The 17,379-nt window shown below is 37.1% G+C and overlaps 1 protein-coding gene across 1 annotated transcript in view; it reads left to right on the top strand.

Moving 5' to 3' along the window:
• LOC146450379 (transducin beta-like protein 3) overlaps nt 1–17,379 on the top strand; it is a 223,702-nt gene that overhangs the window by 194,772 nt on the left and 11,551 nt on the right. The window contains exons 2-14 of the mRNA XM_085100392.1: nt 6,927–7,014; nt 7,158–7,209; nt 7,827–7,922; nt 8,880–8,924; nt 9,441–9,518; nt 10,412–10,475; nt 12,014–12,098; nt 13,002–13,094; nt 13,697–13,774; nt 14,247–14,322; nt 14,435–14,528; nt 15,781–15,995; nt 17,054–17,254. Coding sequence (XP_084956518.1) covers nt 6,974–7,014; nt 7,158–7,209; nt 7,827–7,922; nt 8,880–8,924; nt 9,441–9,518; nt 10,412–10,475; nt 12,014–12,098; nt 13,002–13,094; nt 13,697–13,774; nt 14,247–14,322; nt 14,435–14,528; nt 15,781–15,995; nt 17,054–17,254 — 1,218 coding nt within the window. The 5' untranslated portion in view covers nt 6,927–6,973. The remainder of the gene's footprint in view (nt 1–6,926; nt 7,015–7,157; nt 7,210–7,826; nt 7,923–8,879; nt 8,925–9,440; nt 9,519–10,411; nt 10,476–12,013; nt 12,099–13,001; nt 13,095–13,696; nt 13,775–14,246; nt 14,323–14,434; nt 14,529–15,780; nt 15,996–17,053; nt 17,255–17,379) is intronic.

Raw genomic sequence — 17,379 nt, 5'->3', positions numbered from 1 at the left:
ACCCTTGATGGTGAGGTTACGGAGAAATAGACAATGGGAACCGCACTTATCTGGAAAAGACCTGTTTACGTAAAGAGAGAAAGAGATATATATAACGGAAGGATATGGTTTGATATCGTTATTGGTTTTGAGTCAAGATCATGGCACGAAACATCATTGAAAATAAAAGCAACTCTTGTGGAGAACTCAACAAAGAAAGAACATAGGAAGCCTAGTGGATCTGTTTTGCCTTCTCGGTGTATGAGGACATTCATAACAAGGAACCACTTTCGGCACATAATAATTAAAAAGTGATGTTATGTTTGAATGAAACAACTTTGGATAAATATCAGGGTTTCTTGACAACGAAGACCCCACGATTTGTTGTTGTTGTTTTTTTGGAGACTAACGTTTCAACCAAATGTACACTTGTACACTTGTACTCTCCTTTTTGATCCTATACTCGGGAGGGGGTGATGGTTGATCATTTGTAATTTTTTCAGTACTTTTATGTTAAAGAATATTTATTTACCCCCCCCCCCCCCCCAAAAAAAAAAAAAAAAAAAATCGGGGTCTTCGTTTTATATTGCTTGCACATTTGGGGTTTGCCTTTTCCAATCAGTACCATTGGTAAAGAAGAGACGACTTCTGCCGGTGCTCGCTACTTTATAAAAATCAGTAACGCACCCAAATTCTGGCTTGGCGAGTGCCGAAAGTGAAAACCCTTCGGCTATTTTAAAAAACGACTGAAAAGAGCACTCACTGGAGCAATTTTAGAATACCCGGGCATTTGATTTACATGTGTTAGAGGCTTTTGAAGGTTACGAGGCTTATTACAATGGACACAATTGTTATTCAATGTATGTAAATTAAGTGGCCGGGTATTCTGAAAACTAAATGTAATATATAGAGGATATTACATGGCTGTGCGGAGATACGAAATTTTTCTTCTTGTGTTGAAAAATATTTCACGAGTGAGCACAGTGAACGAGTGAAATATTTTTCAACACGAGAAGAGAAATTTCGTATCTCCAAGCGCCCATGTAATATTCTATTTATTATATAAACACCAATGAAATACCAAACCATTTCATTTTCGCTGCGAAAGGCGCGATTTATTATGTAACCATAGTAATGGTGTTATTTTCATGTGTGAAGATATCACGTTTTTGCGTGAAAGCTCACCTGGTATTTCACTGTTGTTTATATAATAAAAATACGTAATTTTAACTTACCACGATTCTTCCATCGGAACAGATGATCAGATGATACCACCACGCCCAAATGGTGAACAGTATACTTTCTCACTATTATACCTTAAGCTCTCCAGTGGATATCACAGTTAGGGGTCCGATGTGATAGGAGTGGATTGGAGGGATATAAATTATGTATTTTGTACATACAGTAGTTTAGATACTCGGGGCATAAGGGTGTTCTGGACAAAACACCATTATATTTAGCCGTGAAGGTCTCTTTAAGGGTTGCACGCGAAGAAATATAAAATGTTTTATTTGTCTGTGTTTTAAAATGGTCTTTAAGGGGTTAATGAAAAAGCTTTGGCTACGCTCTGACTGGTCTCCTTTAGGGGTTTAATTCCAAATTTCAACGAGCATCACCTCCCCTTTTATATGAAAGTCCCTCTCCCACTCCCCGGGGTTTAGGCACTTGAGAAAGAATATGACTTTGAGGCTTTACTTTCAATCCCAGAAAAGAACAATTTTTTGGAGAGAGGTTACTAGATAAGAGGGCTTATTTATTTAAAATCGGGGGGTCCTCATTTTCATTATATTCTCTTCGGAACGTGTTTGTAATAATTTGATGTTTATTCAATAAAATTAATTGTGTTGATATGAAATATTACCTCGTGTCAATTTTTGGGTGCTTTAGCTAACAAACAGTTAATTTGAATAGTCATAAGGATAAAAAAGCGGTTTGATGGGTACGTCAGTGTATATTCCACTGTGTGGCGAAAGCACCCTCTTCGATAATAACGTACCATGTTTTACAATTTCCCATATTGGCGAATATTGGTCCATGGTGACCAATATTGCCCATGGTAACCCATATTGGTGTCCCATATTGGCCAATATGATCTCATGGCGACCTTTATTGGCCAGTATAGATCCATGGTGACCAATATTGGCCAATATAGTTCTATGGTGACCTATATTGGCCAATATACGTAAATGGTGACCCGTATTGGTCCAAGGTCACCCAAATTGGCCAATATTGGTCCGTGGTAACCCATATTGGCCATTATTGGTCCATGGTGACCCATATTGGCCAACATTGCTCCATGGCGACCCATACTGGGCAGAATTGGTCCATGATTACCCATATTGGCCAATATTGGTCCATGGTAACCCGTATTGGCCATTATTGGTCTATGGTGACCCATATTGGCCAATATTAGTCCATGATGACCAATATTGGTCCATGGTAACACATATTGGCCCCCATGGTGACCCATATTGGTTCATGGTAACCCATGTTGGCCAATATTGGTCGGTGATGACCCTTATTTGCCAACATTGGTCCATGGTAACCCATATTTAACAATTATTTGCCAAAGGCGAAGTAAATAATGGTGAATATTTCCAGAGATGAAGTTGAGGGAAATATTCCCCAATATTTACTCAGCCTGAGGCTAATAATTTATTTGTTTTAGTATAATTACTCAGATGATTATCAGAGAAAAACAAGATCCGTCTGAAAAATGTCAATTTTGTTTGTTTCAAACAAGGGTTTTTTCTTATTAAAATTAGCAAAATTTTCATATCTTTCCTTCGAAAAATGTCACCCTGCACTTAGCTGCATCTTAAATGCCTTCCGGAATTGCATTTTCTTTCATCCTATTTACTTCTTCCTCTCAGAAACATCAACAAATCACAAAGTGACCATTTTGAAAATTAGTGCTCCCACTATAATCACCTTGCGCGAGGTGATTATAGCAGGATATGATGCAATCCTTGACCAATCAGATCAAGAGAATCTCTATAATCACCTGAGTAGTTATACTAATGGCCATTATTGGTCTGTGGTGACCCATATTGGCCAATATTAGTCCATGGTAACCCATATTGGCCAACAGTAGTCCATGGTGACCCATATTTAACAATTATCCTGCGAAATCGCGCGGAATATCGCCTGATACTTAGCCAACGAGGCCGTAGGCCGAGTGGGCTAAAATCAGGTGATATTCCGCAAGATTGAGCAGAATAATTGTTTTATTATTCAACACATTGATAACAAAGCACAGGTTTATAGCAGAAAAGCTGGAGGCGATCTTTATTTGTCAACAAAAAGAAACTTGTAACATTTTCCCGCGCGTGGACCGGCATGAATGAGAGCGGTAGCTTTGTTCAAGCTTAAAATCGAGAGCGCTTTGCATCAAATTAAAAATTGAGTACTCATCTAGTGCGCCAACCACTCTGGCAAAATTTTCCACAAAGTTCTAGACTCAAAAGTTAAAACCAAACAGTATTTTGAAGCTGCGAAGGATTTGTTGTGTCAGCCGGGCTGAGCTGAACAGACTGTAAAAGCTTTTCAACGATTTCTCGAGTGAGTGTTTCTTTGTTTATTACGCAAGCAATTTCGGGATCTTTCTCAGTATTTTGACAAACGCATCTAGTGCTTTGTTGCTTGCAAGAACTCTGGATCTGTTAAAAAGTTTTTTCAGGCGGCTCTAATGCTTCTGAGAGTAATGGCTTTGTACTCCGTCTATCTTTTTGTCTGCCAAAAAGCTAAAATTTCTCGAGGCACCTCAGTGCGAGCTCGGATTTTTCAAGACGAGGCGAGATTTCTGTTTAACGGTTGCGAGAACCAATGTAGGAAAATACATGTACTGTTTGCAATTTCTGAGTCTTTGGTAGAATACGGGACAATTCAAAAGTCTAGCGAAAAATATATCAAACGTTTTTGCTGAACTGTAATTTGCCAGTTCATAAACAAAAAAGGTAAGCACTGAAAGTTTTTGCCCTAACCATTACAATTACAGCAAACTTGGTTGCCTTCTTTGTGTTCAATATAAAACAGCATTAAATAGTTTGGTGTTCTTGCGAAGTCGTTACTTTTTGAAAGCGCTCAGCCATTTTTCTCCCGGACACACGAAAACTACTTTTATCGCAGGATATCTGTTATGTGCAGGCGACGTATATTGAGTTTGCCATGACCATATTTGTGCAGTGTTACAATGTGTTGAATAATAAAGGTCAATATTGGTCCATGCATATGGTAACCCATGTTGGCCAATATTAGTCCATGGTTACTCATATTGGCCATTATTGATACATGGTAACCCATATTGGCCATTATTGAGCCGCCGACCAGTTAGCTCAGTTGATTGAGCATCGGACTACCGTGCAGGAGGTCGTGGGTTCAAAACCCCGGCTGGACCAACACTCAGGGTCTTTAAATAACTGAGGAGAAAGTGCTGCCTTTGTAATGCATCTGCAAATGGTTAGACTTTCTAGTCTTCTCGGATGAGGACCCTGTGGGATGTTAAAGACAAAGACACTAATTGCAAAGAATAGGACATGGAGTTCCCGGTGTGCTGGTCTGGTCTTTGTGCTGTTTCATAATTTATGGGTTGCTTGGGTGGGTAGGATGAGGTCGCTAATGGACATATGCTGATGTAAACCGCATTTGAATATATATATGAATAGAAAATGCGGTATATAAATGCATTACCATTACCATATTGGTTCATGGTAACCCATGTTGGCCAATGTCGGTCCTTGGTAACCCATATTTGCCAATATTAGTCCATGGTGACCCATATTGGTCAATATTGGTCCATGGTAACCCATATTGGCCAATATTAGTCCATGGTGACTCATTTTGGCCATTATTGGTGCATGGTAACCCATATTGGTCCATGGTAACCCATTTTGGCCATTATTGGTCTATAGTGACCCATATTGGCCAATATCACCAACGTTTGCTGTCCTCGCCCTTTTTAAATTTATTTTCGACTAGTGGTCAAATTCATAATTATGATACTAGAACCTCTGCTCATTTTCGACCTCACACCTGCCGAACTAATATCAAGCAATTTACTATACTCTTTAGAGGGCCAAAAATATGGAATGCTTTGCCATTATCAATTACGTCTTCCCCTAGTCTATCCACCTTCAGAAGAGAGCTTCTTGATTTCCTCAGTTAATTGTATGAATTATCCGACTCGTTTATGTCTTTATAGTCTTACCACCGTATGTTAAAAAATCTAAATACAGGGTCTGTACTAGTCTTACAGTCCTAACATATCTGACCATATCTCCGAGGAGACCTCTCAGTATGAGCCCGGGGGTTTCTTGATGTCTCCTCGCCACTACTTGCTTCTTCTTTTACTATTAATTTATTACTCACTGTAAACTTCTGTAAGATCTTAGTCTATTATTCACTGTAACTTTCTATGAATTTATGTCGTGGTGAATAAATAAATAAATAAATAAATAAATGGTGAGCCATATTCGCCAATATTGGTCTATGGTGACCCATATTAATCTATGATGACTCACATTGGCTGATATTGGCCCGTGGTTTTTAAGGTCCTATCATGCCATGGGCCAACATTAGCCTACATGGGTTGCCTAATCCCCCAAAATGTTCATACTCCCCTTCATAAAATTCCAGAGAAAGTTACCACAAAATCTTACCAAAAAATTTCAGAAAAAATTTCTTCTTCGAAAAGTCTCAAATCGCTCATTTCAAAACCCCTTAAAGCCTTAAGAAAATGCCCGTTTGCGCGTCTCCGTCGCTAATACATTTTCATATACTTCAAACTCAATTGCTTTGCTTTTTAAGGTTTCTCTGTTGATAAATATTCTATCCTGCCTTTTCCCGGAGCTACATTCGGTTTTTTGTCAACGTATTGCACAGCACCAAGTTTAGCCATATTTATTAGCTTTTAATTGTTGTGTCTGAAATGCGCGAGAATTTCTCCTTTTCTCCCGAAAGGAGACCCAAAGACCCAAGGCCAGAGACGTAGGGCCCCAGAGACCTAGAGACCCAAAGACCCAGAGGCCTAGAAACCCCGAGACCCATAGACCTAGTGACCCTGAGTGCCAGATACTAAAAGACCCTGAGACCTTTAAAAAGACCAAAACGCCTAGCAAAGACTAAAGTGAACCCATAAGACCAGTTGTTACTCGAGAGGCTATCCCAATGACGTCACTATTGCGTTTTGCACCGCACATAAGCCGTTCTCTCTCTTCCTTCCTCGAGAATCGTACAATACGAGCAGTCTCTTTCTTCTCCTACGTTCTGTCACGCTCGCACAATTTCTCGCGAGCGGCAATCCCTCCTTGTTGACTATTCTAATTTGCATAATTTACCGTCGCCTGATAGGCCTTATCACGGTTTTCGACGCCATTTTGACGAGTAGGCAAACAGGCTTGAAATAACAGTGTTTGTATGGAAATCAGATGTCAAATTACTTTCATAAAACATCGCTTCTGAACAATTCATGAATTGGAAACTTTTAGCACTAGGAAAACGATTTTAGGAAAAAAAATTTTAGGGATGTAGCTGTGCCAGAAAGCGTCCAGTCGTGTTTTGAACTTTCCATACATTTGTATGTGAAGCGAACCAGCAGTTTAATAACTGCTACTAAAAATAGTTCACAGGAAAAAAAATACAGGGAAATGTATGGAAAGTTCAAAACACGACTGGACACTTTCTGGCACAGCTACATCCCTCCAATTTTTTTCTTAAAATCCTTTCCCTAATCCTAATGCCAAAAGTTTCCGATTCATGAATTTTTCCGTGGAGTGGCCGTGATGAGGGCTATTGTTTTAGCTGTTCGATCAGGCTTACGAAGAGAGAGGACCCTGGGAACGAGGTGCATTTTCCGCGGCTGTTACCGGGACAATATGTGCCCTCATACATAACGTACTTACCCATAGAACAGCAGAAATGCAAGATGGCGGACGAGTGATTCAGGTGACGATTCAGGCATAAATGTTCCTGATCATAGTTTATTAGTTCGCAAGTCATGGCGACATTAAACAGATCTGGTGTTCTCCTTAAATCGAAGTAAGTTTTGTTCCTTGAAGTTGGTGTCAGACTTGTTATATTTGAAGTATGTTGCACGTGTTGCGTGAAGCTCACTAGCTTGAATAGTTGATCAGTGTAGATGGTTAACGATGGAACAATACTTTTAATTCTTCTCCTGTCAGCTTCGAAGTTTCGTCTAAAATTGATGCGTTTTACACTGGAGGCAAAGTTCAGGTCGGTATATACATATACTTAAGTGACATGTAATTTGTTATCCTTTCATAAAAACAAGTGCTTGGGATTTTAGAGTAATCTTTCAATTGCCGATCATAACTCTTCGATTTAGTTCGCATATCATAGACCTTGAAAGGAAGTGCCGTATTTCTTTAGTGGTAACAGTTTCACTTGGTGAATAACAGCACAAGTTGGTTAAAACCCGTCATATTAGGTTTGACAGGTATGATTGAGAGAATGAACCACCAATCATTTGGAGGAATTTTGATTTAAAGGGTGGTCAAATACATGTATGCATACCGGTGAAATTGATGGTCACAAAAATCTCATGTTGAAAACTGCAAACTGCCAGTTAATATTAACTATTTAACAATATTTTTATTACGAACCAAGTAACTGAAATTTTGGACCATTTAGATTGCCAATAAAATTCAATCATGTTCAGCACAATTTAAATATTGTATTCTTGATTTATGACTTGTTCCTATTGTGTTTGTTGCATGTAGATTTTTAGCATTTTTAGCATACTTATACTGGGTATGTAACAGTTGATGTTAAGATCTGCCTGGTATCAAGAAGGCCACAAACTGTTTTAATTTGTCCCTTTTCAATGTTAGTTTTCCTCTGATGATGATCACATATTTTGTACCTGCAATGACAAGATTCAAGTTGTCCATGTCAAAACTGGAAAAACTGTTCAAACGCTACAAGAGGTAACTGGATATTTTGTGGCTACAAGGAGAATGCAAAGTTAAACTTGCTAAAAGTATCAAGAAATATATGTGTTGTGCCAGGCTGTTGACTTTGAGCAGTTTGTCCAAAGTTTTTACTTTGCATCTCTGTTGTGCAGTACTTCAGTCAATGTTTTTTCGTCAAATTATAACCTTTTGTCTGTTTACTTTTTTCACCCCTCTCCTTCCCTTTGAAGATGAGTTGGCTACATTGTGTTACATACAGTATCAATAAACTAGGGTTACTCCTTTGTTGTATATATGTAGTTAAGTCTTTGAATCAACTTGACCCAAGCTTGTTGGCTTCCCTGTTGTTGTACATAATGCCTTCTTATTAGAATGCCCTTTCAATCCAGCACATGCTGTCTAGTGACACTTGAGGTGCTGGTGAGATAGTGAAGTTGTTTTGTGTTATGCTGCTTGAAGCCTCACAGAAAAGATGTAATCAACTGCAAGGCTGTGTTCCCTACATTAATCAAGCACCTTTTTGAGTTAGAAGTATGCCATTATTTTTGCAGCTCTCCCGCTCATTTTCACGGCTTCACCATGGGTCACCTAATCTCTTGACGGAACTGCCAGCTTTACAGGCTATTTTTGTTTTGTTTAGCATTTTGTGTTTGGGTTAGAATACCACTGATGGTAATTGTTGAACTTTAAGGAATGGTGACATCAAGAGATAAAGTTATGCTGTATATACACTGTTTGCTTTGGCAAAGCAAGATAGTTCTGTATGTTAGGAATGAATGTTACATGCACAGTGTACATGTATACTGGCCAAGCAGGCAATTGTACTGCTAGAAACTAGCAACAACGATATACCTTTACACAGCTGTTAATGAATGTCATCTGTAGTAAACAAAGTTCTTTGTTACATAACTGCAAGTAGTTACAGTCAGTAGGATTGTGTACTTACAGCTATTCTTTCTCATCTGAATTTAGGAAGGTGATGTTGTAAGCTGCTTTGCCTTAAGCCCTGATGACAAGGTAGATCTCATTCTTCAATATGATTGTAATTAATTTTCTGTGTTCTGGTGTATGTAAATGTATGGGCCAGGAGGGGTACTTCAATTTGAAATGGTTGGGAGGTGCTAACAAATTTTTTCTAAGGTATAAAATTCACAACTTTTTGGGGTCTAAAATTTTCCCAGTACTTTTTACTATTTTGGAGGCAGCAAAATTCTGGCAGGTAGTTTTAGTGTTTTTTCTTTTCAAACTGAAAACAGGCACATTATTTTTTGGGTCCAGTATCAACGCAAAGATAGTTTTTGAATCTAGCGTTTGCAAGTGGGTTTTTTTTAGTTTACGATTATGATAATGATAGCTTCACTGTCATCTCCTCATCTGTTTTAAATTAAAGTTCCCTTCCTGTGGTGAATGGGTTACAGCAGGTATGTTCCAGTTTGCAGAGTTTCTTCGAGACGTGTTCTTAATTTCTTCTTATTAATTAATAATTTATGTTACATGGAACTTAGTTTACTGTACTGCATAACTCTTTTTAAGTTTTGTGTCACGGCCAGCAAAAGTTTGTTGTTAAGACAATGGGAATGGATGACTGGACGGCAGATTAAAACTTGGAAGGTAAGTTTGTACATATAGTTTACCCCACTGGATTAGACTTTGGATTATCAACAATAAATTATTATACCACCACACACGTACAGTCATCACCTGCACCATACAATACTGTAGGGTACTCCATGTTAGAGAATTTTAGGAAGTACACTCTGGTCATCAGGCAAACAAAATTATAAGGAACCATACATTGTAATAAAAATGGTAATTGGGGTATGTGCCTTGCTGTTGATTTTGATCGGACCCATTCAGGGAGGGTTAGTGATAGTCGATGCATGCTATTGAAACTGAACTTACACATTCAGTTTGTGGTCTTTCTTGACTCTAGTGCTGAGAAATCCCAATGCAGATAATTGGTGTTTTGTTTCCTGACTATCGCAGATGTTCCCTTTATAATGGATAAAAATGTTGGTTGCTGCATTGTATCAGAGATACATGGACAAGGGAAGAAGTGTGCCCTTTTGACTACATTGATTTTTTTTTTGGTATCAAAGGCTTGGTATCAAGTGGAGCATATCAATGACATTCACCCTGGCAGCCAAAATTTATATTTTCATGTATTAGGAATGATTGCTGAACATTGTAGAAATCTGGCCGTGGGGTGCTTGGGGAAGTAGAATCACTCCTGGACCAATTCTTCTGATTATCTACCAAGTCTGCTAAATCTGGGGCAGTTAGGAAAGAGCGAAGTCCCTGATTTTCATTTTGCTAGTAGATTAAAACCAAGCCTTAATAATAATTATTTTGTTAGCAAGTGCTGTTCACAGTTGGTAGTCCACACTGTACCTAGTCTAAGAATAATATCTGAGTTTATACTTGACACTAAAGAACTGCGATTCACAATGACTACATTTTATATATATTATTTAATTTTGTGTCTCCCCAATGTGTTTTTTTAGGCAGTCCACAGAGCTCCTATTGCATCTATGACATTTGACTCAACTTCAACCCTCTTGGCAACAGGTAAAGATAACTTCTACAAATGCATTTTTCTTTTTTGTTGACTGACTGTTACTCATTATAGCATAGTTGCTTTTCATTGTTTGTTATTAAAGTCAATATATTAATTATTATTAATTTTTATAAAATGAGTTATTGTAATGACAATTAAATTAATAATTTATGGAATTACTGTTAATTATTATCATTTTGTTCAAATGTCTGGAAAAGGTCAAATTATATGAAACAAGCTACATTTCCTATACCATGCCTTTTAAATTTAGGTGACTACTTATAAGATGACAAACTACACTGTATGGAAAATATAAAAATTTACCTATCGACTCCTGCATGTATTTCTGTCAATAACTAAAACAATTAGCAAATTGATAGTAAATTACCCCATGTGCATTAAAAATACACAACTTAAAGGGTTAAAAAAAACCACTCCTATGGTCTAAAATAGTTATACTTCTAATAATTACAGTAGAAATTAGTTGCAAATTAAAATTTTTCCAAAAACAAACTTGAAAGAAAAATTTCATTGGAATTTGATTCTTATTTCACATACAGTGTAAGTGAATCTGATCTGGTCATGAGGACGTGTTTGTTTACGACTTAATGTAAGATTACATAGTTACGACACTTCACCTTTGAACTACACAGAAAAAAAAAAGAAAACAATTATTTAGATAAGCTTTTGTTTTTGTGTAAGAAGGTAACGCATAAAATTTACTTCACAAGTCGCAGGGCGAGTTACTGGACACTCCATATACTGGCTAGCGACTCACTGGTTCTTAAGCTAGGTAAACCCAGGATGGCTGGGGAGGGGGGGGGGGTGGATATGGGAGCAAGTGTTAGCAGTTCTTAATGAAATCCTAGAATAGGTGGTAGAGCTTTGTTAATTGAGCATAATAATTATTTAAGGTCTAGGAGGTAGCCATTCTACCATTAACATAGTTAATACCCTTAAAAGGAAGTTTTCATTTTCTTTCCTGATTGGAGACTAAATACCCCATTAGCAGAGCGTTTCTTTCTGGCAAGTTTTTTAACATGTACAAAGACGTTCGTGTCTCTAGTATTTCACATAGTTGGCTTGTTTAGCGTCCCTAACAAGCCAACCACATGAAATACCAGAGATGCAAACAACTTTGTACATGTTAAAAAACTTGTGAGAAAGAAATGCTCTGCTAGTGGGGTAGACACTAATAGGTACCAGAAACACAGTGTAACTATAAGAAAACCGAAAGACACTAAGAATTATTTCAGAAATGTTGTTGTTCTCAGATGCATGACCAAATGAAGAAACCATAATCAACTAATTAAAAACAGTATTGCCAAAACAACTTGCATTTTAGTGATTTCATGTTTGATTAATTACTTTTCTTTCCTAATGCAACTAACATACCAGAAAAAAATAATTTTCATTAGTGTTTCCGGAATTTTAACTCCTAAAGGGAAAATGAGCTGGTCAGAGCACCCCATCAATTTTTTTTGGGAGCATCCTGCCCAGCATTTACTGTAGATTGGACCTGTAGAAATCTTATTTATTCTTGTTTTAGGTTCAAGTGACAGTACAGTCAAAGTATGGGATATCATTAAACAGTACTATACACACAACTTTAAAGGCTCTTCTGGTGTCGTTAGGTGAGGATCTTTGGTATTTAAACACTAGCTTTTCCTCAAATTACTAGACTATGACTGTTATTTTATCACAATATTACACACAACTTTAAGGGTTCTTCTGGTGTTGTCATATGAGGTCAGTTTCAATTCCAGTCTTAAAAATGTAACGTGCAGTTCCAGAAAATATCCATACTCCTACCATGGAAAGTTCTTTGTCTAACATCCCCCATCTCCTCAGGAAATTCCAGTTTAACTTCATATTTTGCTTCTATAATTTTTACTTGCAAGACCCCCCTTCCCTTAGGAATTTCCGATGACCTTCTATGGGGTGGGTATGGATTTTTCCTGGAACTGCACAATAATCTGTACCTAGAGTTATGCAGTCCTGGCCCCAGTTGTTCAAAGGCCGGATAACTTTATCCAGTGGATAAGTCACTATCCGACAGTTTCAATCTGTGCAAAGATTTCAGTATTTCCTCGTGCACAAGCAAATATGCACACTCTAACCACTGCTTAGTTGGGGAATGTACGAAAACCGTTCACAACATTTAACGTGAAGTATATTTTAGACGCTGAAGAGTGCCTTATTCAGCGGATAAAGTTATCCGGCCTTTGAACAACTGGGGCCTGTGTTTTAACAATTGCATCCTGAATAATATAAAGTTTGTTTATCTATTAACAAGCTCACATTCACTCTCTTCTTTGTCACCACACAGGATGTGCTTGGTTTACTAATCAAGGACAATGTTAGACATAAATCGTGTAATAATGGCTTGCTTTATACTTGTTACTGGTATGATACATGTATTTATCCCCAAACATTTTGGGGTACTTTGGGTCCAATCTTGTACCTTACCCATGAGTTTACTCAGTAGAGTTAGTTACAACTCTGTGTAAAACCAAGTAATTATTTTATTCTTTTAGCTTGGTTTGTTTCCATCCCAAGACCAATGTTCTCCAGCTTTTCTCTGCTTCAGATGACTGTAAGATACGTGTGTGGGATCTAAAGAAAAGCAGGTATCATAAGATTTTACATTTTTAACAATGACAGCAAATGCTGAGTTTGTGAGTAAGTTCTCCTCAGATCAAAGGGAAAAGTATGATTTATATAGTGCCTTGTGCTGGCTGATTTCTCAGAATTTTATCTGCTGCTTCTACTGACCTGAGACCGACTGCTGAATGAGTTGTTGGCCTCTGAATGATAGGTTCTTTGAACTTATATCAGACATGTTTCATTTCGTATTCCAGTACAAGCTGATGATCTGTGCATAAAATATTATTAAATAAATGTAATTTCTTCCTTAAACATAGATTGTTAAAATGTAGTACTAGACCGTGTACCTTGAACTCATGGTATGATGAAGACTAGTACTAAAAGTGTAGTATTATTGGTCCAAGTGTTGTGATGAAGTACACCAATATTAACAGTTCATTTTTTAGTTGCTTTGAACCTCATTTTGTCATGAAAAAAGTTTCATTCAAAACTAGTTTTCATTAAGAACTAATTTTCAAATGAAAAGCTTTGCACTCAACCTCGCTGCCATGATGAGGTTCGAAGCGACTTAGAAATGGCCTGTTATTCATATATTAACAGTTTTCACTGCATTTGTACTTGGTAGGTGTGTTGCTGTTCTTGAGAGTCATTTTAGTGTTGTAACTTCTTTGGCATTTTCTCACTCTGGAGAGGCTATGATAAGGTAACACTGCCTCTTTTACAAGACCAGTTCTTATAATAAGTAAAATTACGAAAATTTTGTGGTTAGAAGCTGAAACTTGTCAAACCCAGAAGCAACCAGATGCTGAAGATTTATCTCTTTCTGCTTTTGAACAAGAATGGAGGAAATGGTGTTTAAATTTGTTTCTAATTTTCAACAAAGAATAACTGGAATAACCTGTAAAGTACATGCAGCTGCCCACAGTACATTTGTAGCTGCCTGAGCATATTTGTCCACTTGAATATTGAATAAATTACATGTGTCTATTGTTTACCAAACTACTAACAGCTGTAATGCGTATCAAATTTGACTGTTCATGTTTTAGTGATCTTGAAAGATCATAGGACTGTGTGATTGTTAGCCTTTTACATGTATTAACGTTAAAGTTCATCTGTAAACTTGCGTGCTTTTTGCGACTGTCTCATAATAATGTACTTGTAACACTCTTTTGCAGTTCAAGTAGAGACAATGTTCTAAACATATGGGATTTATCCAACAAAAAAGTTTTGAGGACAATTCCTGCTTTTGAGGTATGCAGCCTTTCCCACCCTGATTTTCATGAAATTATGGAGCAAATTTTTACTTGCTTGATAAGAAAGTTGTATCCTGACTAACATTAGTGACATTACATTAAACCTGCAGGGTATAGAGTCAGTTATCATGCTGCCCAAAGGTGCAGATTGTCCTGGATGTGAAGACAAGGAGAAAGAATACTTTGTTTCTGCCGGAAGCAAAGGTAATGATAAAACTTGTGTGTTGTTTCTATACCATTCAAGCTGAACCTTGCATAATTGCAAAGTTGACATCTTCGGATCACATTCAAGTGTCCAGTTAAGGGTGGTGTCTACTTTTCTACAGTAGGGTGAAAATGTAGAGATTGGTACCACGTAAGGTGCAAAAGTCTAAAAAATAACCAGCAAAAGAGTTCTCGCAGCACCTTTCAGGGTATTAAACCAATTGAAAATATTTATATCACAGGAACTATTTGTCAGTCAACTGATTTTTATTGTCTTATTCAAAATAATATTGGTACCTCCCAGGGAAGGATAAAAATTTGAGCCCTGTCCACTCTCAAGATCCCATTTAGGGGGCTTTTAAAAATTGCTGGTAATCACCCCTGTCATTTTTATTTAGGGGTACCCCCTTAGGGCTGAGTTCTATCCCATTTCCAAGAAAATTGTTTCCTGAATGTTTTATTTAGTATTGTCTGTAACAACAGTAGTGTCCATGAATCTAGAGGTCCCAAAAGTACTAGCAATAAGCAGCAAAAGTTTGAAACAATTCAGTTGAAGTGAATTTGTTGAAAACTATGCTAAGTTGACATTTGTCCTTAAAATCTTTAGTTAAATGCTGCAAATTTTTTCAAATAAAATAGGCATACTGAATGATGTGGATTGGGTATCATCAAAGAAACGCATTTCCATGTTTATCTTTTTGAACTGCAAGTCAGAACAATTAGCCAATGGCTTTTCAAATCAAAAAGATGAACAACTGAAAACAAAAGAAGATCCAATATTTTGGTTTAATCTTGTTTTTTTCCGGTTTGAACAGATAATGAGAAATCATTCAGCAAGCTTTGCTTTACTTATTAAAAACTCTGTAGGTTAAAAGCCTTACTAACTCTTGGAATTTAGCCCTCAAGACAAAAAAAGTATTAATTTGCACTGTAGATGTGGAACTCTGTTTCTAATAAATTTTTATATCTACATGCCAGATTACTTAAGAGCTAATTTGAGGCTGAATTTGGATCTCTTGACCAAATTTCCATTTGGCATAGTTCTTGATGTTGCAAGCCTTCCAATTTGGAATGTTTTTGGGGTCAACCAAAAGGGAGGAGAGAATAGTGGCATGTCTGTCACCAACAATCATGTTGACAAACTGTCTTATGTCATATGATGCCAGTTGAAGTTGTGGAGCATGAATGGTGAAAATAAACTTAATTGAGAAAGTCTATAATAATTCGTTTGGGTTTTTATCTCTTCTTGCAGGCCAGCTTAGAGTTTGGAGTTTAGCAGATGGCAGATGTGTGTTTACTGGGACAGTTCTACGTCCAAAAAACAATGAAAATAACAACAGCAAAGAAGACAGTAGTCAACAGATTGTATATGCTACATTATGCAAAACTCTGGGAATGATTGCTGTTGTTACATTTGACCATAATGTTATTCTTCATGAGCTAGCATCTCTCAAGAGAATCAAGCAGGTATTAATTATTAATAATAATTTTTTACAGCTTAATAGCTGACCATGGTGCATCTTAACAGATGCGCATGCTACACCTTAACAGACATACAAAAGCTTAGCAAAGGTGTGCGAGCTACAACTTGACATGCATACTGCATGCCACAGACTTACAAAAGCTTAACAAAGGTGTGCGAGCTACAACTTGACATGCATGCTGCATGCCACAGACATACAAAAGCTTAACAAAGGTGTGCGAGCTACAACTTGACATGCATGCTGCATGCCACAGAAGAAGAAACATGCATGTCACTGTTTGATTTGTACAGTATGCTGAAGATGAACAGACATTTATGCCACAGCTTATCAGACATACATGTACATAACATAATATTTATATTTATTTATTTACTTGTTTATCTATTTGTAATTTGCATATTGTTAGCTAATTTATTTATTATTATTTTATTTATTTACTTTTAACAACCCCTCATAAGAATCTTCATTTTTGAAGGAGGTGGGGTTTCTTGGAAGGTTATACAGTATCAAGGCTTTACATAGGCATACAAGCGTTCATGTACAAGCTATAGCTAAAGCTTTACATTACATGACATATCAGACATGCATGTCACAGCTTGATTTGCACATTTATGCTATGTACAGATTAACAGACATGTTTGATGCAGCTTAATAGACATACCTGTACAGAACTATAGCTTATCACAGGCATACAAGCTATAGCTTTACATGACATACGTCAGACATGTATGTCACAGCTTCAAATGCATGCATGCTATACAAGGTATAGGTTAACAGATATGCTTGATACAGCTCTTAGCAGATGCTTGGAAAACTTAAACAGGCATGAATGCTACAGTTTGATGTGTATTTTGCAGGTTAATGATAAATATGCTTCCTACTACAAAGGAACATGCATTTTACAGCTTTATAACATGTACAGGTGTGCAATGATAGCTTACCAACATGTACACTTGCTTGGTAACAAAGAAAACAATAAAATAAATGAAGTATTTTCAAGCCATATTTTCAGTCACTTTATTATTAATACTGTTTGTTTAGTTTGTAGGATTTAATGATGAAATACTGGACCTTTGTTTTGCTGGTGCGGATGAGAGTCTCTTGGCTGTCGCAACCAACAGCAGTCAACTAAGGATATACAACCTCACCACTATGAACTGTCAGCTGCTGGAAGGACACACAGATACTGTGTTGTCTCTGGAGATCAACAACAATGGCAACATGTTAGTGACTGGCTCAAAGGTACGTCCTTAGCATATGACTGAGCTAAGCTACCTTCCTTATAGTTTTGAATACCACTGTTTATTTATTTTTTGCTTAAGATAGATTGCCATACGTACAAAGGTAAAAATGGTATGCATCAATAT

Source organism: Pavona decussata, unplaced genomic scaffold (genome assembly GCF_977016875.1).
Source record: "Pavona decussata unplaced genomic scaffold, jaPavDecu1.1 SCAFFOLD_468, whole genome shotgun sequence".
Taxonomy (NCBI): domain Eukaryota; kingdom Metazoa; phylum Cnidaria; class Anthozoa; order Scleractinia; family Agariciidae; genus Pavona; species Pavona decussata.
The sequence above is the reverse complement of the archived record's forward strand: the minus strand, read 5'-3'. Positions and strand labels throughout refer to the sequence as shown.